Source organism: Ciconia boyciana, chromosome 7 (assembly GCF_034638445.1).
Source record: "Ciconia boyciana chromosome 7, ASM3463844v1, whole genome shotgun sequence".
NCBI lineage: Eukaryota > Metazoa > Chordata > Aves > Ciconiiformes > Ciconiidae > Ciconia > Ciconia boyciana.
The window spans coordinates 44,786,780-44,813,271 of record NC_132940.1 but is presented as its reverse complement, the minus strand read 5'-3'; the positions used below and the strand labels follow the sequence as shown (position 1 = coordinate 44,813,271).

Below are 26,492 nucleotides of genomic sequence, written 5' to 3'. Positions count from 1 at the left end.
TTGGAATCAACCTACCTTTGGAATAAAACTACCAAAATAAGCATGAGAACACGACCTGGCAATTCTTATGGACACTGAAATATCAGCAGCGCCTTACTTTCTGAGCATCTAGCTTTGCAATAATGGAAACATTTTTCTTTGCAGTGTCACAGCTCTTCTACTGTTCTGCTTTTTCTTTGCATGACTTTATGGGAAATTACATTGCTTCTGGGAGTGCGTTTGTACTGTGTATACTCTACCTTGGGCTCTCCACTTCATAAATCAGCTCTAAATTTTTATCAAAGATGATGTCAGTTCATCCCTCACCTTTATCCCTTGGCCAAGACTCTCAAGAGAATTAATATCCAGACCTTCCTTGCAGGCCTGCAAGCAGGAAATCACTTTCTGACTCTCAATTTTGCCTGGCCGGATAGTAAGACTGGCCAGGCTGCCATGGAAATACTGAGCAAATCTGGGCTTGGTGACTTCACCTCCTGCAAGAAAGAGAATATAAAATGATTATTGATACCAATACACAAACCACACATCTAAAAATTCACTTTATGTTTTAACACATTTAAAGCATTTACTACATTTTAGCCAAGTATATTTGAGATCCCATTTATTGTGATAAGTGGAATTGCTTTGTGGGTTGTCAGGTGGTACCTAGTAGCAGCCTATCTTGAAGATTCTTGTCAGTGTTTTTCCAGTATTGTATTCATGTGTTTATAAAGCTCTGATAACATACTCTGAGATGAAACATGGCTTCCCAAACCTGTGTCCAAGGAAGCATGGCATTTTTAAACATGAATTGATGAGATTACTGAAGTGATCAAACACAAATTTAAAAAAAATGTTTAAGGTCTAACGTTTATTTATACAGAAACTGTATTTGCAAGTTTTCTATTACAAGACCACTTACATAGCCTTTGCCTTTCTCCTCCAAAAACCATACTACCTGAAGTTCTTAGATGTGCTAAGTCATGGCTCTGTGTAAGCAAACTGCCACACCCTCTACAAACGGTTGTCTCTAAGGATATGGTGTAAATCCATAGCAGTTAATGCAGGCCAATGCACAGCACTATGCTAAAAGGCTTATAGTGCTTCCCTTACCCAAAGCAGCTCATTTGGTGCCAGAGCAGGTCTCGTCACTGTATGCTGCATTAGGCCTTCCAGCTACGCTCTATTCAGTTTCACTCTAGGCAGCTTCAAAGGAAGACTGATCTTTAGGAGTTGTCAATAAAATGTGATTACATACTGCCTGCACCAGTGATCATAGCATCTAAATTACTCTTGGGATATTTAGTGATTTACTCATCCTCTTCTAGGAGAATTTTTAGAGCTTGTCTTTCCTGCAAGTGCATGTGAATTATCTATATCAGTGCATGTGAATTACTGCCTACCTTGAGCCTGAGAGGACTAAGCAAGCCATGCAACAGTGAAGCCATGCAGACTAATTGGATTAGCAGTTGATAAGCTGTTGTAATTGGTAGATAACTCATCTCTACAGTGGTTGTAGCTTTAGTGTCAAACAACCTATTTCTGCCAGGCAAGGTAGCTCAGGCTTGAACTTTAACTTGAAGATTTGTGTGTGGATTGGCGTTAGGATAGGGATGAAGCGGCAAATTTTCTTTAGGCTGATGTTGCTACCTAAAAGCTTGAAAAACATCACTTCTAGTCTGTGCAGTATGAGCACTATGAAGATGACTCAAGTTATTTTATATAGTGAAGAAAATACACACTGAGAGAAAATATATACTGTGAGAAAAGAAGGTGTCTAAGCAGGCTGTTTCTTTATAGTAGTAGACAGGTTTTGTTCTTTTTTGTTAACATTGCAGCACAAACTGCCTCTCTTTTTACCCCAAAGAAAGATCCTCAAGGAGAGATTATTCGTCTCCACTCTTTCATTCATTTTTCCATTATACAGAAAACTTCCTCTGGGCAGAATTTTTTTGAGGTTTCATGGAAACATTCACGTATGCAACAGCTAAAGTGCAGGATTAATTTGTACTGTAATTTTGGCCCTTCTGATACTTACCAAGACAATTAGTTGGTAAATAGATACTGCATTATGGGGACATTGGTTTTTCAGCAAAAATGTTGTTATATTTATCTGTTTACATTGTCTTTAAAAGCACATGTTGCCACAAATACAGCAGCAATGTATCTGGACAGAAAAAGGTAAGCCAAATTAAAAAAAAAAATGCAAACCTCTCCCTAAAAAGGAGACAAAAAGAGAAAACCAGATAAGAACTTACAGAAGAAGAAGGGAATCACATTGTGCTTTGAAGTTTCAAATTCTCATATCCCTAACAGAATTCTGAAGACAGCAAGTTCCAAGGCTAAAACACCAAGACTAATCCTGGAGCTTTGAAATTTAGAAACCTACAATAGTCTGCCAGTAGATCTTAATAGTTCTGAGGATATGCAAAATAAGAAGCAGTCTCAGATAAGCTAATGTATTTAAATGTGAAACTAGCTGATTAAATTGTATAAAGGACTAGACAAGAAGCTACAACAAAGAACTCAGTGCTGTGGCTATGCCTAACAGAAACAAGCAGAATAAACCAGTTGAAGTAAAGCTACAGAGCAACACGACTGGTGCTTACATCCATGAAAAGGAATTTCAGGTTTGCTTTTTTTTTTTTTTTTTGGTTGTTCTTTCACTTTGGACTAGTTCTTCTCTGGTGTCATTGACAAAGCACTTACAATTACTTTGCTAGGTCGTTTACAATGATACAGTAATTGCCCATAAACCATATTAAATATACAGAGTATTCACTGTGCCCAAGCCCCACTTTAAAAAATGCTGGTGTACAAGGAGGCATTACCATCTTGGAGATGTATGATACTTGTTTAAAGTCATCTGTCCTGCAAGTCATCTGCCCAACCACTAACAAAAAAGCATGGAAGAGAATATGAGTGTTTCCAGAAATAAGCTTTTAAAATGCTCTGCAAATACAGGCACTACAAAAACAGTGAGTATTTGAAGAACAGGCTTACATACTTACCCTGTTCACAGGACTAAGGTTGGGTTTTGTGCCCAACCTTAGTCCTGTGAACAGGGTAAGTATGTAAGCCTGTTCCTCATGTTAGATGTATAGATCGATTTTGGACTGTAAAGGAGGTGATGTAATCTTTGTTCTGAAGAGGCTATCAACTGCTATGTAAAAAAAGCAAGTATTTCAAGAAAATGTGAATGAAAAATAGCTGGGACTAGCTAGTCTCATATTGTGTCAGTAGAGAAAATCTGCAAAACTATGCCCATGGTTACAACAGGGTGATTCAGGCTGGGACAATTGCACTAGAACAACTGATAGCAGAGTCTGAAGGGACATTGAGGGATGATACAGTCTGTCGCCTAGCCCCCAGACAAGAACAGCTGTACTTAATCCATTCTTGAGAACTGCTGTTCTAAACTCTTCTGAAGACAGAGGCTTCCCAAGCAATCTACTCCAATGACCGTTGATCCTTAGAGTTGGAAGTTTCTTCCTAATAGGGAAAGTGAGCTCTCAAAATATGGCTATGTCTTCCCCTTTTCCTTTGCCAGGCTAAACAAGGCCTTTTCTTTAACATCTTCTACCTAACACTGTAGACTATGATCATCCCTGTTGCTTTTCCTGGAACTCCTGCTATTATCTGAAGTACTAACCATAACCTAGCGTTCTTCTCAATGTTATATGTATTTTACATAGGACGTGCCTGTTAATCCAGAGTAGTGTGAATACTAGCTTTTTCCATATGAAAAAACATGAGTACTGAAAGAGACAATACTATCTCACACTTTATTAGAAAAAATAGACTGATAAATAAGCCTTCCATAAGCACATTTTACCAGACTTAAAGACAAAATTATATACCTGCCAATTTTATCCTCAAAGATGAACAGAAGTAATTGTATCTGACTCTTAGCACAGCTGCTTGTAATTGCAGCATGTTGACATTTTGATATTCTACCTCAGCATTTCAGAATCTTCTCAGCTCAGTGGGGTATGTTAGCTTGCTTATGTGTTTCAATTGCCAGTAATTACTAGATTGCAAATGGACAAAACCTAATGCAATAAAATTGGGAAGCAAAGACCAAAACTCTTGCTAAGATTGAAGGAATGGCCTAAAGCCAATCTGCTATAATCCTGTATTCTGGCTTTGATAAAAGGGATTACTGGGAATATAGTTTTTCAATCTCAAAAAATGTAAGAAGAAAAGATTGTCAGAATAAATTGAAAATGCTCAGCAATTGGTTGTTTTACTGCTAATATCAGTGTTTTATTCATGCTTGGTTCTACTATATTGGGATGTTTGAATGCTGTCTTTCCTTCTGCTTCTGCAATCTAATATTCTCCAAGTATTTGACCCCAGCTTCTCAGTGGGTGCAAATTTAGCCCAGGACGACCAATCTCCAAGTCCTAGTCACCCTAAAATTCTTAGCTCCCAAGATCAGATGAGTATAAATACATTTAATCCAGCATGAAAATGGTAATTCTGTACGATGTTAAAGCACAGTGTGTAATTGTAGCTAATGCTGATAGTAACATTTTTACAGAATATTATCCAAATTCTTCTAAACACTTATCTTCTCAAATAGAGGTCCTTTGACCCTAAGCATGATACATTTCAAGCCTGCCAGGCTCCACACGCAGCTGACAGGCAGCTCAGAGCCACTGACTTCATTGGGCAGGAGGAATGCTCTGTTCCATTGTCTGAATTGGACTCATCACTGAAATTACCACATACTAAGAAACAACTGAGGAAAAGGGTATAAGCTACTCCCAACAGCTTTTACTGCTTTAAGACACTTTGAACTTAACTCTTGGTTCTCACACCAAACTGAGCCTAAGCAACAATATTTTTGAGATAATAATGAAGAAGAACTAAATAGATTACACAAGCCTCTGGAGCAACAATTCAGAGAACAAAGTGGAGCTCCAGTGATGATGATCTTGAGGTAATCCAAGTGTCCTAAAATTTTTTCTACTTCCCAATGTCATGGTGCAGTGAAAAATAAAGTGTTCTGTAACACGGCATCTGCCAGTTTCTATCCAGAGGTCAGGCCACCCAGTTAACTTAGATTGCCTCAGCAAGTTTCATGGGAATTTTTTGCTGTCAGGTCTTTTTGCCCTTTCTTATGAGTGAGATACAGCTCAGACACAGCTCACCTCCACAGTCATGTTATAGCATCAAGACCTGAGAGAATAAGAAAACCTACTCCTCAACTGTGTTACATGTTGTGTTTCACTCAGCTCCATGTTTATTGATTACTACAGATTAATATGCTGTGAATGCTAATTCTTGGGGGATAGTTAACCAGTTAAGACTTAGCTGAATTATGTGACCAACAAAGGAAAACGGAACCTTACCTACTGTCAGTCAGGGAATTAGGTTGATGTCTGTAACACAAAAAAGACTGAAAGAACACTATAGAACAACTTCACTTATTCTCATCACAGACTCTTGCATGACAAATTTTCAAAGCTACTGTTTTTTTTCCCTTTCTTAAATGTAAATGTTGTGGTCACCATCACAGTTGTGAGGCAACACAGGCCACAGTGTTATTCAGACCTTGATAAAATTGTGCATTGCTTTTTCCACCTGACCCAGCACACACATCCACTCCCAAAGACTGGCAGATACAGGAGGATGGATGTTGGCTTTTTGGCATTAATTCAATCCTCATAATGGGAAGATGATGTCAACAGACTGTGGGAGGCATCCAGAGGTACTGTTGACATACATAATTATTCACTATAATGCTGTTCACTGCTTAGTCATTGTCAAAGTAGTATGCATCACATTTTTCACTTGCTGAAATAATAACTTTTCTGGATTGGGATTCTTCTTCTTCTATGCTGGTTCTGACCTCTTCTGCCTGGAATGCTATCAATGCAGAGCAAGTAGGGCAGCTCGGGCACTAGGGGCAGAGGGGTCCCTCCCACCAGAACTTTACCCAGCGTCACCTTGATAAAGTTTTTCTCAGTTACGTTCTTTTTCTGCTAAGCGTGAATGCTGGTGGAGGTGAACAAGTACAGCACACACACTGACACCAAAACATACAGAAGAAGAAGGGTCCTGCCCTGGCCTGCTGGGCTCCCCACCAGATAAACCCATTACAGCAGACACTTGGGTTATGGTTCTGAGAAAGAGACAGCTGAGACATAAAATAGGCACAGGGCTCAGAATGAGCTGCAAAAATAAAGTTCACGCTGCTACTGGAATTATCTAGATAACTAGAATTATCAGGGTCTACTAATGTCCCATGATATTAGTTGCAGCCTAGGGGTAGGGTTAGGCAAGGGCACCTCCTACACTAGGGTCAGGGTGTTCCCTCCCCACAAGAACTTTATAACCCTCTGACTACTTCCGAGTGTTACTTCCCTCCTGTACGATTCGCAGCTGGTGCCTGTGCTCACACCAAGCCCAGCACCACAGCACGCTGGAGCAGGAAGCACAAGTTGGAGGAGGACGCACGCACCGGAAAAGGCAGTATGCTGCACCCACACAGCAGCCCTCAGCGGGGAGTGGTCAAGCTGCCAATGAAAGCAAGACTTTACAATATCACTGTGTTTGGCATATTCCTAAATAGGCACAAGCATAGTTACAGCTGGTGCCTGAAATTTCAAACACAACAGAACAAATGTAGAATTAACCTACTTAATTTTAGATGGGTATGTTGCAGATGCCTGTCCTACTTGTGGGCAGATCAGTCAGGATGACTCTCTTATACACATGGAGAAAAACAAATGCTTCTAGTAGACGTCACCTTGTCATAAACAGCTAGAATCTCTCAGATGAATAACAATTCAGGGGGGCTAAGGACTGTCATCTAGCAAACACCTTCTGATCCCAGCCATGAGGAGGTTCTGTTAGATACAACATTGGAGAGTCCAGGGGAAAGTGAAGATTCTCAGGGTTCAGACTTCATGGGATTAAGGAGCATTCACTAATAAAGCAGAGCCTATTTCCATGACACCATTTTGTTTTGTTTTAATTTCACATTGGGTTGATATAACTTGTGACAATTTGATTACCATTGAATTTTACAGTTGTATTGTTTTGACTTCAGAGATGTAAAGTGCTGTTTGCATTCACTTACCATTTTCCAAAGAACAATCAATGCCTTTTTATCAAAACAAGTGACTTTATTGAGCTCACAGATCTTTTAGGCCTTTTGCCCTACCCTAATAATGAGCAAGTAATTATCAGGGCAGTCTAAGCACAATGAAGTTTTCACTGGAAATGATGAATCAAGAGAATTTCCAGCTGAGATGTGATACTTTTAAGACATTATAGACTCTGGTTATATTGAGTCAGATAATTAAGGAATGATCATTTATTCAGGGTCCCAACATAAAGATTGAAGTGAATCTGGAAGCAGCTGCAAGACGTTCTGGCTCTGAAGTCCTCAGGTCCAAGCTCCCAAATGTATCCCATCTTTTTATTATGGCAGTTTAGGGAGCTGGGTTTAATTCCCTGACAAGCAGATTGGCTGTTAAAAAGGATGAAACCTAACATAGTTTTCAGGAGTAGTCCCAATTAGCGACTTGAGTTTTTACACTCCCAGAGCTTCTCAGCACAAAAAAGCTTTAGTGTTTTTTTATATCACTTGGACAAAAATTACTCAGAAAATTACTCATTAAACATGGCACTATTTAAGTCTGGCTCTGCTCTTGGTAGATATCATAACCTGATTACATCACACAGACAGCTTTGGCTTTAAAGCATTACCTGAAATAAGACAAGTACAGAGAACAGAAGGGCTACCTGCTTTTAAGTATGCATGTGCTAATCTAGCTCTGTGCAATACATCCATAGATCAAAAGTGTGGTATAACTTACACTATTTAAGATAATTTTTCTCAAGATAAGAAAAACACTCTATAATCTCTCACAATTAAGCCAACACATTTTTGTTATTTCTAGGGGAACTGTGGGAAATTATGACAATCACGGAAAGATGTTACAATCTTACATATCTTACAGTAGATCACAGCCCAAGTGATCTTAATGGTGCCCAGAAAACTACATTCCTAATCTCCACATAACATTCTTGTGCTGGTGCATAGTTCCCAGTGCAGAAATTCAATTAAATAAGGGACATATATCTATGCTGAATTAGCAACAGATTTGAATGCAAATTCAGCTCTCCAAGAAAACACCCTCCTAAACTAACCTTCCACATATGTTCGTATTTCTGCTACAGCTAAAATTCCAGCAAAGATCTGTGAAGTGCATTGAAATCTGCTCCATCTTGGTTTTGATGAGAAGGGCAATATAGAGAGAACACTGCTGTACTAACAGAAGCATCAGTATACAGATATTTGGCATCACATTATGTTGAAATCTACCTAGGTGGTATTGCATTAATTTGTTTCCTTGTATCACTCCACTGAGGCCTCAGGTTGGTGCAAGCAATGTCAGCCCCCAGGCATGATCCACTGGCGTTAGAATGCACAGTAGGGGGTAATCTTTATCTGTTGAATATCTTAATTTCTGGAGGAAGTCCAAGGTTGAGTGATACAGGCTGCTGCTTCTTACACTGCCCACAGTGTATTTGTGTCTCAGTGATCTGATCCCTCTCCAACTTTTAACTCTTACCATTCTTCTTGCCTTACATAGTAAGTCAGTTCTCTGACTGCAACTTTGTGATTGATATGTCAGCAGAGTGCTGACATATAAGGTTAATAAGGTTATTCCACAGAAGGACTCTATAAAAAAATTGGTCTCCAGCCTAGGTTAAGGAAAGAGGAAAATGGCAGGAGAATACAAAAGAAAAACAAAATAGAAAACAGAAATTACTTAGAAAACAGGAACTACAATAGCCTTCTGCTATATCCATGATAACAAAGTTTGCCAATTGACAGGCTTCTCCTAAAGACCTCCCCCTGCACATGTGGCCAGCGTAATTACACTGTGAAGCTCCAGCACTCTAGAATGGGTGGCATTATTAGAAATAATGACTTATAGTCATGGTAAGCTACAATATAACCTTGTGACAAGTCATTAACTTGTGTCACTACTTTCCTGACAGGACTTTGGGAATAATACATAAAGAAACAAGCCATTTTGGGAGGGAGACAGTATGAACTCAAGACCTTATCTTTTCAGAGAAACCTGGAGGAAGTCTGTTTGCAGCCTGTGGTACAAAACATGATCAGACTACCAAATCATGTAACTTGCTCCCTTCTTCTGGCTGCCTTTGCCACAGAATATTTAGCAATAAAGGGATCAGAGTGGGAACCTATAAACCTTGGTTTAATGGAAGAAATTTCTCACTCTGTAAAAGGGTCCATTTGCTATGTCCTCAGATAAACTGAAGCAAAAATAATGACCTCAGAAGAGAACTTACTAGGGTAAGCTCCCAGAAAGTGCACCTCCAGGATAAGCTAACCTTAATTTGTTTGTATTTCTTAGGAGACTGAAACAGGATTGCAAAAGCTAAAAGGGAGAATAAGAACAATTTTGTGGTTGATCAGGAAGTCTGATTCTATTCTTGCTGTGATGCAGATTTTTTAAAGTGACCTGAGGAAAAATCACCTACCCTCTTGATACTGAACTTTATCCTCACAGAGTAAGGGTAATTTTACTTCCTTGCTGCAGAACTGTGTTACATCTGTTGTTTGGAAAGCTCTCGAAAATCTTGAGCTGGAAGGGCAAACCTAGAGTATTTTTATTGCTAGAGAAGAAGAGAGTAGAAATGAGAGCTGAAGTTTAGCCTTGAGGAGCTCTTTCCTATCCCGATGGACTATGTCTGCTTCTAACATCCATTCAGGGAGGTAGAGGTTCAGTGACAGTGCCAGGGTCACACTTTGGTGTCTCGTTTGTTCTGGGAAGCACACACGCATACAAGCAAGTCAATTTTGCCCATTAGATACCCTTGAGAAAGAGTAATTTTACCTCAAAATTTCTTTCATTGTTAGAGACAGAACAGCACTTTGGACCTAAGTAACCCCACCTATATCAAAATCACACCTTTGGCCATCATCTGTGAGACCACTGATGTGAACAAAAGAGGCCTTTTAAAAAAGTTAAAATTAAGATATATCATTAACCCTAAGGATCTGCAGAGAAAGCTGTCAAACTTTACCAGGGTACAGAAAGGCCTAATTTCAGGAACAGCTGTACTACCACTCCAAACTGTTCATTTCTGCCCTCAGTTAGTTCACTAAGAGTCCAGTTTGCTTAGCTCTGTAGTCAGTATTATCTTTTTCCAGGCCTAGTGTCACTGAAATCACAGCTAAGAAGTAAGTTAGGATTTGTCGTGCATGAAGACTGGCACTCTGTTGGAGGTAGGCTGCAACAGATTAAGAAGTTTCTGTCTCCAGCTGCCACTGCTCTTGGGTCACATGTAACTGAATCAACACAAACAGTTTAGCCTAAAGATAATGCTTTAACTCCCACCCTCAAATAAACTAACCTCCCTAAAGTATAGCAGTATTAAACATGAACCACACAAAATAAAAAACAATTAACTCTATGCTACCCACTGTGATAGTATCCTAAATCAGTGAGGTCACTCTGCCTAGATCTTCCCTTTAATGAGCTCCCTGAAGAAAGAACCAAGGTTTTTAAATTAAAAAAGGAAGATTATGCTAGAATAACATCCAGAATAGCTAATTTTAAGTAGAGAAAATTCATATTGATTATGCCAGAACAAAACATAAAAAAGATTTTTTTATACAACTTTCCTCATGCCCAGTGTGTCATTAAAGCTGGAAACTATCCCCTAGGCTTGGTTTTAGGTAATTGAGTGACTTCCTGGGTTGCAGTAAACTTCACCAGTGCCTGACAGACCCTAGGAAGGTTCTGTTCTATCACCTTTAAAGCCTGGCTATCTGCTCTTTCAGCCATCTTCACTCTCTGCTTGTCTCCAGGCTGCCATCCACACACTGGGCCCCTAACTTCTGCCTCCAATACCCTCTTGCCCCCTAGACAAAACTCTGCTCTTCAGGAGAAGTCTAATTTTTCCTCCTTTTAGGAGAGTCCTAGCACTTAGCTCACATTATTTAAAGAAATATTGCATAAAATCAGGAACAAACAAATCAGGCATGCTTTTTACACTGCCAAGGCAAGGGTAAAGATGTAGGAGAGACTTGCCCATTACAACTGGAACGCTGATCTCAAAAAAGAAAAAAAAAAAAAAAGGCAAATGTTTTGATGCAAACGGAACAGTAAGCCCATCATAGGCTAAAGTTTAAATCTACCATGTAAGCCTGAGAGATTGCACATTTGGTTTGTTTTCATGTTAGTTTCAGGAGAACAGCACTGAACTTAAACTGCTCTCATATTTCACTCGAACAGCTGAAGGTAGAAATAAAAACTAACCTAACTTTTCATAATGGATGCTATAAATAAGGCTATAAAAGTCAGAAAAGAGTTACTCTGGAATTGAAATATTAATAATAGGAAATATTAATCTCAAAGAAAAGAATTCTCTTTCTGAGCCCGAGATTCCTGCATGACATAACTCTGAGAAAGACAAGAAGGAGGTGCACTTGCTTGATACTTAAGCATGATACTTGCTACATAACCTCAGGATGAGTACCAGTGTAAGTGATGAAAAGACCAGGGCTGAAAGAGTCATTTGTCTCATAACCTGGAGGATTCTCAGATTCCTAGAGAAACAGCAGAACAATTCCCAGTTTCCAGACCAGAAATGAAAATTGCCATATATGAAAGGGTAAATCTTCATAGCAGTAGCAGATTTTCCTGTTAGTGCTAACAGAGTAAATTACAATTCTTTTTGTTCTTGATTTTTCGCTTTGCCCTCTAAATACACTCTTCCTGCTCCCCACCAGTTCTTAAGCTGCCTCACAGTCATGATGACTTACTTTTTGCTGTGAGCAAATCAGAATTGGTGTGGTAAGAAAAAGGAATGTTATTTCTTCTAGTTCATTTAGTTGTCTGAATTGAGATTGTTTTTCAAATAATTTGACTTTGATAAACGGATACTGTGGACTCAGAACTACAAAATGGTTTAGTAAAGACAGAAAAAAGTCTTTTCCTTTCTGAAGGAAGAGATTAGAGCTTATGTTCCTACTCTGCCAGTGCTTTGATGAAAAGGGAAGGAAATAGTCTGAGCAAACCAGAGCTAGAAACTCCTCATATTCTCTCAACAAGGACTCCTCTGAATGGCTTATGAAACCAAAATCACTGCATATTTTTACTGAAATAAATCGTAGATGGTTGTAAAGCAGTTTTCTAATGCTTTGAAAATGTAAAGGTTTAGACTGTTCTTACTGGCCAAAATGTATTATCCTAAGTAGACCCAGTTAACAGTTTCACTGAAACTATTTATAGTCAAATTATTTGTTTGATAGATCCACTTTTTCTTGAAATACATGGATTTCAAAAATTAACACTTTGAACTGAATAGATTGGGTTTATTATAATCTTATTAACAAAGTGACTTTCCATACCATTAATTTAAAATAGTTTGAGGTGATCAAAACAAACTTATCAAAAGATAAGCTTTGCCAAAAGCAATATCTTGAAATCTTGTTTCATATAAGCATTAAAAGTTCACCTTTTTGCCTGACACATGAGAGTTTATCAGAATCTTTAGCACACTATCTTAGCTAAATATTGACATTTTCATGAGATGGAAAATTTGTTTCTACTTTTGATGAGCTGCAATACTCACACTATTAAAATAGCAATAACATTATCTTGCAGTAAATATTGACAGCAGCAATAGGTAAAATTTCAGTAGTTTAAATCAGGTGTTTCACCAAAAAGGAAGAAGAATCTTACCCTGAGTGGTTATTCATTAAGCCATCAAATTATTCAAGGCAAAGCTAAAAACGTCTGAAAAGAATTGCAACTTTCTATTTGTTTAACAGCTTAAATACTAAATACAGTCTGTGGTCTAAATTTATTGTGAACCTATATGAGAAGTTTTACCTTAATTCTTTCTCTTAACAATTTGAAACAAAGAGACAAAGATGCAAAGGAAACAAGATTATACTTATTGTATTCAGCTGCCCTGGAGGTAGATGAAACCCACAGATGCAGCACTGTGGCAAAACTGGCATAGCTTTTGCTTATACAGTGCATGTTCCATGGATAAAGTTACTACTCCACAGTTCTCAAAACTTGGCACCTGCATGACAATTAAGATGAGATCCAGGTGAGGGCTGAGGGGAGTGGATTCCCACCCATACTGGGGCTTTTAGGAAAAAAAAAACCCTGAAGATTGCTATTAGAGAGTGATAAAAACACAATGTCTCAATGAGAGAAGGGGCAGAAGTAATACAAATAATGCACAAAAATATTTATGTAGACCTATGCAGAAGAACCTAGAAATAAACATGAAGTAAGGGATGAAAATAAAATTTCTTTAGCACGGCTACTGAGAAGTGCTGATTTTTCAGAGGGCAATACTCAATGATTATTCAGAGTCCCTATGGCATTTACTCATGTCTGGAAAGAACTGAATTTACTCCATTCATGAATTATATTTGCATTTGTTAACTCTAGAAATTTAATTTTAAAATACTGCACCAAAACTACATAAGAGAAAAAAACAGATCAAACTAAAAGAAAATTCATGTAAATCAAATTGGTATCTGTCAACTATTCATCCCACTAAACTACTGGCTAAACCGAAGTTCTGGTTTCTGAAGAGTTTGATAGGTATTTCACTATGTATTTTTAGCTAAAAAAGGAGTAACATTCCCTTAGAATATGAACACCTTAGAGTAAAATTAAATGCATTGTTATATAGTTACCATCAATGAAAAATTCCAATACACCTAAAGATCATCCTACAGATGGAAGCCTACACATGCAAATACCAGTTAGAAAAGAATCAGTCTATACTTTTACAAATATATCGGATTAGTGTCATGCTGATTAGCTAGCTATCATAATACCTATCTCAGTGCTCAATGTTCAAAACTTATCAAATCTTGGTTTTAGGATTAATGTGGCTTTATTCTGCATGTTGTCATCAAAGTAAAGATTGGATCTTTACCCCAAGGTGTTCATAATCTAACAGCTGGATTTGCTTCTAATACTAATACTAACTGAACAACTCTGCCATGCATAAGATGTCGAAATTTTGCAGATAACATATCGTAAATGAGCAGAGATCAAACTGGCAAACAAGGTAATAATGGAGAAAGTAAGCCAACATTAAAGAGTGGGAAAGAAACACAATCTGTGTTAAAGCATTTTTTCCTAATTATACAGTTTGCTTCACTTCATACTTTGTCTTCAGTGAAAACAAGACACAGTGCATGAATACAAAAACAACATGGAAGGGTAATGGAGACAACTTTACAAGAGCAGACAACCAGAAAAAGAGGACTGCTTCAGGTGTAAGGCAGAGAACAGAAGAAGAAACAGTGGCATATGGACCAGAAAAAAGAATGAGAAGAGTGGGATTATAAACGGTAGAAAACAGTAAAAACTAATATTTAAGCAAAGGCCTATACAAGTATGGCTCTGGGGCTGTGACTTTTGGTTTTATTTTACTCTCACTTTTACATCTGGTCTGTAACAGCGTGAATTGATTAAATTAGTGGAATTACTAGTGGTATACATCCAATGTGAAGAGCGCAGGATCAGGCCGTGAGTTGTGAAAGAAATTTGAGGCAGAGACTGAAAGGAGATAGCTGGAGTTCTTTAGAGGAACGTTTAGATAGTTTGCTTAAAGCTGGAGAACAAGGGAAACAATTAAAAGAAGTGAAGAAAAAAGATAAAGATGACAATCTTTCACATTGAATACACAAACTGTACTCAACACTTCTTTAGATGATGGAAATGCAAAGCCTGTTAATGTCCCATCCATTTTATCCTTGGACTTGATTCATTATTAACTCTGGATTTACTTCTGATTTTATACCATCAACGTTTTAGTAATTTATTTACTATGCAATCAGCGAGACAAATAAGATTTGGTCTGAATTAATAATTCTACTGTCTACTACTTGCTGTCATATTACCTTGCCAACAAGCACCAACTGTCAGCTGCATGGCTATGTGTGAAGGGTGGATAGGCCAATCATTGGTCACAAGGTAAGGTTCATATGTTGTTCCATCCATGTATAATGTAACAACGGGAAACTCAACATTGACAACGTAGTAATGCCATTCTTTATCACAAATCTGAAAGACAGAATGCAAGAGAAAAATATTAATTCGCATTTATTGTCAAGTGACTCATTTTTATTTCCCATATGTTTTATAAATTGTATCGTTTCCAAATTCCACTCATAGAAAAAAAATAACATTATTGCAATTTATACATCACTAAAACTAATGAAAGTTAAAACAATGTTGATAAATACTGGTGGTATACTTGCAGAATACATTTGATAAATAGAGGCATCTTAAAACACACTCTTTGAAAACAAGACATGGATAAAATAGAAAAATCAGACAGTTTGGTATTTTCTCTGTATTTTCAGATTTGTTAATACATAATATTAGTTTCTTAATGTCTATATCAACTTTTGAGAATACAAAACCGTACGTAAGAGATGCATACTTGGCATGTATCGGCATAGTTACTGGGGATCCCTATTAGCTTTAAATTAAGAAATATATAGTACTTAGTCCCTAGACTGATGAGTTATTATCAATGATTTGATTCAATTGACATTATTAACTTAATGCATTAGTACTTAGAAAGTCCTATGCAATGCATCAGGACCTCCATAGTGCTAGAAGGACCTCTGTTGTGCTCTGTATAGACACAGGTGGACAAGTAGTCTATGTGTCTACCTGATTTGGGCAGGAAACTCAAATCTTCTCCATGGTCCATCTTTTGGCCTTGAGCTTTTTCCCAGATAGTCGGCAAAATGAGGATCTATATGGTTTCACTGATACACATCAGCTTTGAAAAGCAACAGCCAGAGTTACAACATACTTTCAAGACGATGATATTAGTGTCAAATCTCATGAATTTCTGAGCTGGACAGCCAGGGATTACTGCAAAATGGTCAAATTCAGTTTTAGTTCAGAAATGTACAGCTAGATGAATCAGTGTCTCTGAAGACAGAAGTCTAGTATGTAAATATCAATGCCTGCCCAGTTCTTTTTTCCTTTGTTGTATCTTTCAGATTTAAAAGTTCAAAGGAATAAATCACAGCAAATTGGTAGGATGGGTGGGCTATTTTTAAAAATAAAGCAATAGTTACAATCATGCTACTTTCAATTCTGTAGAGATACTTGTTTTGATGTATTAAGAAATGGAAGTGCTTGAATGCAGATACCCTTGCTGTTTCATAAAGGCAAGCAGAAAAGTGATGTTTAAATATAACAGTTTGTCCTTGGCCAGGTTAAGTGCTATCTGCTGCGATATCTGCCCTTTGAAAGCAAAAGCTAATGTTTTGTTCCAGAAGACATTTCCACAAGAACTTAATCACTTCTATTTCAAATGGCTACATTTATTACTGCAGACATCATAGCTCCACAGCAAGAGATAAATGCAGCAAGGGGCTGCTAGAGCCTTCCTTTTGAAAGCAGTAGACAGCGCAAATGTTTTCTGAAGGTTAAATGAACTGAAACCAAAATTGAAAGTAAATAAATTGGAAGACTGAAAACTTTATTGAACAAACAGCAATAACGAATAGCATTATGCAGTCCTCCCTTTCAAGGAAAAACAGCTTGCCAAGTTTCCTGACCTGATCATTAGAATGTGATGCATCACAGCCGCATGTGTCAGACATTTTATATAAAATAAAATGAATGACGTGCCTGAGTTTGAGACCTTGCATGACGAAAACTACAGGTGTTAATACTTGACCCTTTATCAGAGAACTGTTCCAGAGTATTTCTGTTTTGCAACCCTAAACTGCATCACTTGGGATGCCCCAAGTGCTATTAAATGAGTGAGCAATCCTCCTCATATTTAACCAAAGCAAGAGCACTTTAGTATAGCAAACCCAAACATTTTGGGACGTCATATACACAAAGAGCATGATAATGTGTAGCTAGTCCGATTACTCTATTGACTGCCCAATAGGGCAGTTACATTTTTCAAAGAAAATGCTTTCTGGAAACACAAGATTACATAAATCCCACAATTCAAGACTCCAGCAACTGGGCTCCAGTGCTTCCAAGAAAAATGCAGATGTCCTACTGCAGGTGTCCACACTAGACAAAGTACTTACTAACCTTTACTTTTTTCTGATACATTCTGGAACATAAGATGCAAGTGTAGATAGCTTGGTGAAGTCCTGAAACCATTACTTGCATGCTTTTCCTTAAATGTCAACACATAAACACATCAAGTTTTATTTTAAAGGGAATTTAGGCACTTAAAGTTTCAGCTTGGTGCTTCCTGAGATTTCAAAAACACCCAAGTTGGTCAGGTGTTTAATTGTCATACGATTTCAATATAGCTTAGGTACACAGCCACATGTATATCCCACCAAAAGATCTTTAAGTATCTGTACTGGGTCCCAGTGTAAAAACAAATATTCTACAAGGAAGCAATAAAACTATTTTAAAACTCTGGAATACATCCCAGTCACTCAGCAGCAGGTAGTATTTCATGCCTGGCCATTTCACAGGCAACAAAATAATGAAATAAATAATTGTGGAGTGTAATTTGTTATGCTGTCATTTCAGACACCTTCTTCACCTTCTTAACATAGGAAGCCAATTTTTTCTTTGCATGCATTCCACAGTGGCAATGGAATAGTAATATGATTGCAGTGAAGCCATGAAAATAAAATTATAAAATATACTAGTTTGGCAAATAAAGAAATTTTAATCATCTCAAGTAAGAACTTTATTTAAAAAAAAATCTAATTTATAAAGCTATCCTAATGAGATAAAATTACGGATGAGTAAGCTTGGCTTTCAAAGACTGCTGGATGGCTGGGTTGGTCTAATCACTCTATCATGTCAGTCTGCCTCTAAAATGTATTAATCAAATCACAGTGAATTAACCAGCTTGAAGTCTTAGTGCTGATTACAAGCCATTGCATTGGAATATGCTTTTATGAAATAGATGAAAACAGACTCAATATAAATCTTATGAAGTAAGTTTCCCAAGACATTAAAGCTCTTAGCATCTTCTGATGAAGAATGTCAGAGATTTTTCTGTTTTATATTGGAATGCTTAGGAACAGACTGAAACCAAGGTACTTTGGTCTGAGAAGCACATGGTGCTTAGAAACAGTCTTTGTTGGTCTGCAAAATGTCTCTTTTTACGGCTTTGTACATAAGGGATAGGCATGCACACATAAGAACATGCACTTTACAGCTTACAGCTTTTTTAGCCTCACTTAGGTCAGCTGGGGCATACTCATGCAAAACAGATCATTCACCTGTTTGACTAGATACACAAAGAGAACTTGTACTTCGAGAAGTGTCCCAGTGCCTCGTTTTAATACTGAAGAGCCATGCATATTCACAACCCTCTGACTACCTTCCTGAAAGTCCCTTTAAGTAATGTTCAGCAGACCATGAGTTTGACCACGCAAACAGCTCTGCACATCCTGTCGGTGCTACTCAGTGAGTACTTTGAGTCTATCCCTTTAGAGCTGAGAAAGCAGATATTACTTCCATCTCTCTGGTTTGTGTGACTTTGCTGAGGAAGTGTTCTCAAAATACACTCAAACATCCACAAAAAAGCGGTAAGAAGAAAGAAGAAAAGGAAGGCAAGGAAAGCTCTCTACTTGCTATAAATAGCACTACTTAGCGCTGGTATGAGACACAAACTCCTTTCTGCCTAAGTGGTCTGAACCGCTATTTTCTACAGGTTGTTTGAAGAAAGTGCCTTAATCCAGCTCTAAAAAACAGAGCATGCCACTCTATTCTCTTCTTGATGCCTTTTGTAGTGTCTTAACATGCTCTGAACCTCTGAATAACCCCCCTCCCCGCCCCTACTCAGCATTCATTAGACAACATCTAAAATACTGTGCCTAGTTTTGGACCCCTGAATACAAGAAATACTTTGATAAACTGGAGTGAATTCAGTGGAGGGCCAACAAAATGGCCAGCTCATGCCATGTGAGGAGAGGCTGAGGGAACTGGGCTTGTTTAGCCTGGAGTGGGGCAGCGTTCGAGGGACAGTAGCAGCAGCCTTCCAGTGCCTAAGGAGAAGTTACCAGGAAGACAGAGGCAGGCTTGTCAAAGTGGTGCATGCTGTGACAAAGAGACAACGGACATAAATTGAAACAAGACAGGTTCAGACTGGATATAAAGTAAGCCTTCATTTCACCATGTGGACAGTCAAGCAGTAGAGCAGGCTGCCCAGAGGGGTTGTGCCTCCATCCTTGGAGATTTTTCAGGACCTGTCTAGATAAAGGCCTGAGCAACCTGGTCCAAGCTCACAGCTGCCCCTGCTTTGAGGAGGAGGTTGGCCCAGAGACATCCTGAGGTCTCTTCCCAGCTAAATTACAATTCTGATTCCATAAACACCATTGTATACTGAAGGTGATAGAAGGGAAACAGCGTCACTGATGTGGCATTCTTCTTAAAGATGGGAGATATTCAAATCCTCTTAGCCACAGGAATTACAATTCAGGTTTGCTATCTTAAAGGTGACTGCTGTAACCACCAGGCTATGAGGTACAGCAGCAACACTACCACTGTCTTCCTCTGGCCATATTTTGAAAAAGACAGACCAACCCCTCCTAAGTTCTTGAAAGGTGCATAATATGTCTCCATGCTCTGGTGTGTGATGACTTTCTTACACAGGCAACTCCTACCATGACATATTTGGGGGAGGTTATGTGGTCATTATTCCTACATGCACATTCCACCATGTTTCAAAAAACTGGATGTCATTTGTCATTGATGCTGGCAACATGGATGTTTATGAATCAGATCCTCTTTAAAGGATGACAAATGTATAAGGCTTTATTTTAAGTTTGCACTGCTTTCACATAAAGATTAGAAGATATTGTATATTTCTCTAAGATGAGAAGTTAAAGTCTAGAGAGTCTAGAGACTAAAATCTGTGCTTTCAGTTCAGAACCACAACTACTGGCTACTCCAATGGACTGCACAAAGTGCACATATTCTACTATGGAGGTGTATGTAACTACATAACATGAATGCAAGCCCTCTTCCAAATTAGCTTCACACTTTTGGAAAAGCTATACCTCGGTGGAGGCTGAACAAATTCTGGCTAAGCAAGGCTTCTTTGAAAACCTGCTATGCCCTACCCCACAGACATTGTCATTTCCTTTGTTCCACTCTTGCGTACACTGTACCACTCTGCCAGCTTCACAATACTTCTCTTCTGTTAATTGCTGACTACCAATGTGAACTGGGAGGCTCACAAGAATAAGAACAGAACTGCTTTGCAAACCAGATTTTAAAAATTCTCTTTTAGAAGTAAACCACCCCAAAACCTAAATTCTCTGTGGAAAAAAATTCCCAGATTATTGGTTTTCATCAGTCATGATATTTCATTGTAAACATACTTCAGACATAAAAAAGAAAAGAAAATTAAAAAAAGAAAAACCAAACAACAAGGTGAAGGTACAAACTGTACCAATTTCATTTGAAAATGCTAAAATGCTTTCAACCTAACTGGAGTGCTCTTTTCCATCTTCTCTTTCATTGTGATTTAGCTAGTAGCAGCAGAGTGGTAAACACTTTGAGTTAAGCTAAATTTTCTTTTCTGAAATAATTTTCCTTTTCAAGTATTTGCAAGTAGCAGCAGAGGAATTTATCCTCTAGGTAACTCCCTCTTTCTTATATCCCTCTGATACACAGCCCTCCCATCTGTCTTTCAGATACTTTTTTTTCCAGTACCTCTTTCCCCTTGCTATGCGTTTTAGCATTTTATCTTTTTACCTATAGCATTTCATCTATTATGTCACCTTAAATATTAATTGATATCAAAACAATAAATTCAATACCATTGCAGCTTTTTTTTATTCTGGTCTTTTTCCCCCCTTTCTGTTTTGTTTTTGTTAAAATATGTTGCTAACAAACTGGTCAGCTGACTGGGTCACATTCTTTCACTAACTCTCATGCAAATTAGGCTTAATTCCAGTCTTATTAACTAATTCAAATCTAAATAGTTGCACATGAGAAGAAATTATCTAGTATCTTCCAAAAAAAAAATTTCTAAACTAGGTCAGAATGTCAGCTGTGTTGTGGTGGTGCTCATGCCCAAAGGTCAAATGCCAAAGGAAATGCCAGTGGGGCTAGTGCATCCCCTCAGAGGGACGCTCTCTGTGTACTTGGGCTGAAGAAGATAGTGACTACTGACAGCGAGTTATGTGCTAAGAACTTGAAAATAGGGTGGTTTATTAAGCAGAGTGTGGTAGTCATTGCAAATAGCCATTGCAAATAGCCATTGCAATTGGTGAGGCCAATCTGACCAGGACTTTCATTTCTGTCACAGACTAGAGGTGTTTTAAATACGCTAACACAGAGCTTAACTTTTTGAAAGTGAATAAAAGATATACACAGAAATCACAAAGGTGTTCGAATCTCCTCCTCTCTTTTCCTTTTTATGGAAAAGTTCTAAGTATGATTTCCATTAAACATTAACATTGAATGAATTAATTCACTTCTACAAATGAATTCTTGTCAATAGACGTGACTTAAATTGAAAAAAGAATGTGCACTTCTGTTTGTTCAACCTAACTTTACAGAATATAAATCATCCTGCCTGAACTGATGCGTATCTGCCGGAATGTCACTCCAGGATGTACTGGCCTTTACAGAACTGTAAGTGTTTATAAGACCATGGAGCACTTCAGCAGCAGTCTTTTCTTCAACGCAGTTGAATTCTGTGTCCTCTCAATAAATCTATTTTCTGCTGTTTGGTAGTATTTCAATAAGTAAAACATTTAGGCCACTCTATAATCAAGACTATAGTGGAGAAGGCTATTATATTCATTTATAGCAAAATGGGATCATTAATGAGGGAAGAACCACATTCACACAGGGATTACAATACCCAAGCAGCTAGAATACTAATGCTTACCTATGGCTTGCAAGGGGGTCAGGAGTACACTTGGGATTATAAATTGCATATTTTCGTAAAGTAGCATAATAGAAAATCAGTCATGCTTACTGTGTCACTGTTTCTGTACAAAAATGCCCTCTCCAATGGTTGTGCATGTCTAGAAAAATGCAAAGTCTACAGAAGATGAAGAAGGCACTGTTTCCACTAACAAAGAGTTGCAGGGCATCATATCTTCATTAAGAGGTTGAATTATTATCACACTTATTAATTAATAGTTAATATTATTAATCATTGTTATGCTTTTATTAACAGCAACACTTTCTCTTTGGATGTACATTTACTATATTTATAAATCTGCAAGTCCTTCAGCAAGCAAAACATTTACCTCAAATCCTTTGTATGCTCCTGTAGAGAATATGTACAGTGCTTATACAAAAACCTTAACAATAGAATAGTTTCCTTATTTACAAGCATGTCTCGATAGAGCTGATGGAGGTCATCATTGTGAAAACTTTGTAAACATGCAGAGACAACTCAGGCTCTGCATTTTTATCTCACTTCACTAAAGAAGACAACAAATCCAGGGAATCTCCCTTTGATCTTATGCTTAAAGGCATTAGCATTATCCACTCAGTTATGGCACCCAAATCAAACCCTCTGCCCTGTTCTGAAAGCAGCCACATGCTTTGTAAATCTGCTTCAAAGCATGGCACCCATTACCCTTGTTCAGAGTACAGAACACAGATTATATTTGGATGGGGATAGGGATATTATTTTGAGTTTAAAAAATACCACATTTTTCTTTCCATCTCCAAAATAATCCTTTCTGAAAGAGCTTTGTAAAAATTTACAAATTTTGGCATTGTTCTTTTCTGTTGGTGACACTAAATAGACATTTAAATGGCTCCAATACATTTTGATAGAAATTTTAATATATATTTTGATATATCAAAATATTTTTATTATCTATTTTTGATATATTTTTATAGCACTGAGAGAAAGCACTGTACTGCATACAAACAGGGAGCGCAAAGGCAACAGACTTAAAGGTTATGAAAGACAGTTTCATCACACCTTTAATAGGGACCTAAGGAATACTGCCACGGTAAGAAAGCAAGCCTGAAAAAGATATTAATTTGGAAACATTTGGCAGTGGATTTCAAGTAAAAGTGAAAAAGTTACATATATTTGCAATTTTTAAAGAAAAATGTTGTATATTTACATATGCAAAATAAAAATAACACTTCTTAAGAGTTTTAGGCAGTGTAGTCATTATGCACAGCATTGATGAGTTTTGCATGAAGGCAATCTAAAGGTAAGCATAGAAAAGGCTTTCTCGTGTCCCACTCTGGGGTTCATAACTGTTGTCTCTGATGAATGGGAACTTTAAAGATGTTGTTGAATGAGCTTTTATCTGTTACTTTAGAATCTCATTTAGTATCTTAATTGTTTTCCTATTGTCAGTTCTCATCCACTGACTTCTACAATTAAGGCATGTTAGTTTAAAAAAAGAAAAGATATACCTTAGGGCATTGCTTTTGCTATAACTCTGCTGCTCTCTTTTGGTTTCTTCTAATAAATCTTTGCCTCAAATTTCAGTAGCTGAGCTACATGCAAAAGCTGATTAAGTGTTATAAAGAAATAAGTTACACAGTTGACTTTTTATCTCTTTTTCTCATTGTCTATAAGCACCTTATCATTTCTTTGTGTTTTTTTTTTTTTAATTATCCCATCACCACCAAGAACAAAAGATACACTGCTAAAAGTGTCCTAGTGCAGACTGAAACTATGTAATTCAGTATGCAGATATTCAGTATTCAGGATGTGCTTACTTCATTGGATACCTGGGTTACCTAGTGCATTTCTCTTTTCTAATATAATGAACAAAAATATATTTCTCCTGTGAATATGCATGCTTTATAGTAAAAATTTGCTTTTGTGACAATCAATAGATATGCACTTCGAGTTAGCTTTGTGCTACAATATAATCTGCCAGCATATTCATTTTGGGGAAGAGCTATTGAAAATAAACAAAAGCAAAGTGCAAACACAGACTAATCAAATTAATCCAGTAATATAAATGGTTATGTCTTGTAGCATTATTTATTCTACCTCAGTAACTGGCTCTGTGCATTAAGACAGATATTTGCCACGTGTTGGCTTTACTTAATCTAAGCATTGCTGAAACTAAAAAGGATTAAAACATTTGTGGCAAAGGGTTGGTATATTCTTGACCACTAAGTGGAGCTGTGCAGATTGCATATATGTCCCCAATATCTCCACAACCTCTTCAGAAAACTTTAAATAAAGCTCTAAAATATTCATATTATGTACTAGGTTTTTTTTTTTAAATAATCTCTTCGGGTTTCCCTTTCTACATTTACCCTTTAGCAGCTCCCTCACATGACACTTTTTTTTCCTGTCTGTAAAATCAATATGTTCTGCCTCTGAAGTGGCAATAAATACAGTAGGTATGTAGTAATTAAGGCAGGCTGGAATAAAAATATACTGCATATGGGAAAAGAAGGAATCAATATACTCCCACCAGTTAAATTAATGGGTGATACATTGAAAAGCGTCATCACACTCTACAAGTTCAGTGTTTTTTCCATAAGAATACTGTTGCACGCTTAACCTCCACATAAAACTTGTAGTTTGAATCTTAGCCTGCATAGCCATGCTCAAATTTGATCACAAAGTCTCTCTGAGCAAGTTCCTTGCTGATGGAACAGCTGATGGCAGGCAGTGAAGGGAAAAAAAAACAACAAACCCCACTAGATTGCTTTGCTCTGAACCAGTGCTTTTATGCTTATGAGACTAGAGCATCACCACTCTTCCCGTTGTTAGCAGTAGTGGTTGTTACATGGAGTAATTTCTACTCCTTTGTGAGGAAGCTTTTCCATAGTTACTATCTGTATCAGAACTTGGATTTCTCTAATACATACACTGATGTTATGTCAGCTTCATATATGGGGAGAGAATTTGGAAAATTAAATAAACGTCTTTCTATATTTGTGTTTTAAATTTATTCCTTTTAAAACTTCCTTTCAAAGACCTTAAAGCAGCATATCTTCTGATCCGTGCATTTTATTGCCCTGTAATTCTGCAGTTGTAAAGGAATGTGTATGATCAGTTCTAGAATAAAGGAGATTGAACATTGTGCAAATTAATCCCTTCTTTCTGGAACCCCAACTAAGTATCAGAAGAACATTAATCAGAGAAGGAAGCAAAAGAGAGACTTCCTTGCTCCTTAGGCAACTCTTAAGCAAGTTATTGCTTCCTCATAGGACTTTTGGTGAGGAAACTAGAAACACAGCTTGTATTCCCTACCTCTGGCTGCATGCATAAAAGGAAGAGAAGCCTTTTGGGATTATGTTAAGGTGGGCAAGAGCGACAGGAATCTCATTCTCAAGGCTCTACTGACAGTGGAGCAAGTCCGAGCTCCTAAATGAGGTACCGGTTACATGCCCATTGACAGACAATATGAAACCCTGACAACAACAGCCCTAAAACTCTCTTCAGGTGTCACTATATTGACACCTTATTTAGGAAGCTAAGCAAAGCAGAAGACATTTTCCATGACAGTATATTTTGAAACAGAAGAACGGGAGGTGAAGGACTGGGAGGCAATTCTTTGCCCTTATAATCTCACTAACTGAAAAGATAATGCAGTTTAATGCTGATTGTTTTAAAATTATATTTTGTATACCTTATAAAACAGGTATTTCAATATAAACTATTCAGTACAATGTACTGAGTATAAAACTAATGGATTTTCTCATGTACCTTGCTCAAGTAAATGCTATATGTAAATAAATACATATCTAATCACAGCCCTTCCAAACTGATATTTTCAACTCTTTACTTACTGTCTAGTCCGTGTTTTCTCTTCTGCTTAATGTTTATACAATTTAGACATTTACTTTCACTTACAAAAACAAATTTTCACAGACTGTTTAGGAAACAGCCCTAAGATTTGTTTGGTATTCTTAAGAAAATATAGGTAGAACATGTTATTAGAATATCCTGAGTTCTGATATTTATTATGCAGTATAGTTTATTTAACATGTCAAACAGTAGTGTGGATGTCCATTAAATTATTCAGAAAATTTGGTGAGGGAAGTACCATCTTTTAACAATTTTCTTCTCTTGAGAAATCCCCCAAGAATACCAATTGGTCCAAAACTAATTCCTGAAAATACATTTATATAGCATGCTTGCCAAGTATATTTGTTTATAGCTACTGATGTTCCTATAGGAAACACCTTGTTGCATTTTAACAGAAATGTCTATTTACCTTGTACTGACAAATAAAAGCAATCCTTTCTCTCTCTCCTCAGCCCTTTCCCCTCCATGTACATTCGAATGAATGTAGAAGGAAGAGCAAGCACCTAAAAGAGGTGAGTCTGTATTTAGTACCAGACTTACAGATGTAAGACATGTTTTGATCTTTGATTTTCCTAAGATAAAAACCCTAATCTTGCAGAGCTCTGTAGTGTATTTTACTTTGAGGTTGACTCAAATGTGTTTCATCTCAAAGAAGAGGGTGAACAAAGACACTGCAGTCACCCTGTGGCAGCTGGGGCAAATGTTTTATTACTGTGAGTTAGTTTTAATCTGATTTGTGT

At 37.4% G+C, this 26,492-nt stretch overlaps 1 protein-coding gene across 1 annotated transcript in view; it reads right to left on the bottom strand.

Annotated features, from left to right (window-relative positions):
- The window catches only part of CLSTN2 (calsyntenin 2), a 233,384-nt gene that overhangs the window by 13,382 nt on the left and 193,510 nt on the right, over nt 1-26,492 (bottom strand). The window contains exons 9-10 of the mRNA XM_072868489.1: nt 14,921-15,083; nt 307-473 (exon numbers count right to left, since the gene is read on the bottom strand). Of these exons, the coding sequence (XP_072724590.1) occupies nt 307-473; nt 14,921-15,083 (330 nt within the window). The remainder of the gene's footprint in view (nt 1-306; nt 474-14,920; nt 15,084-26,492) is intronic.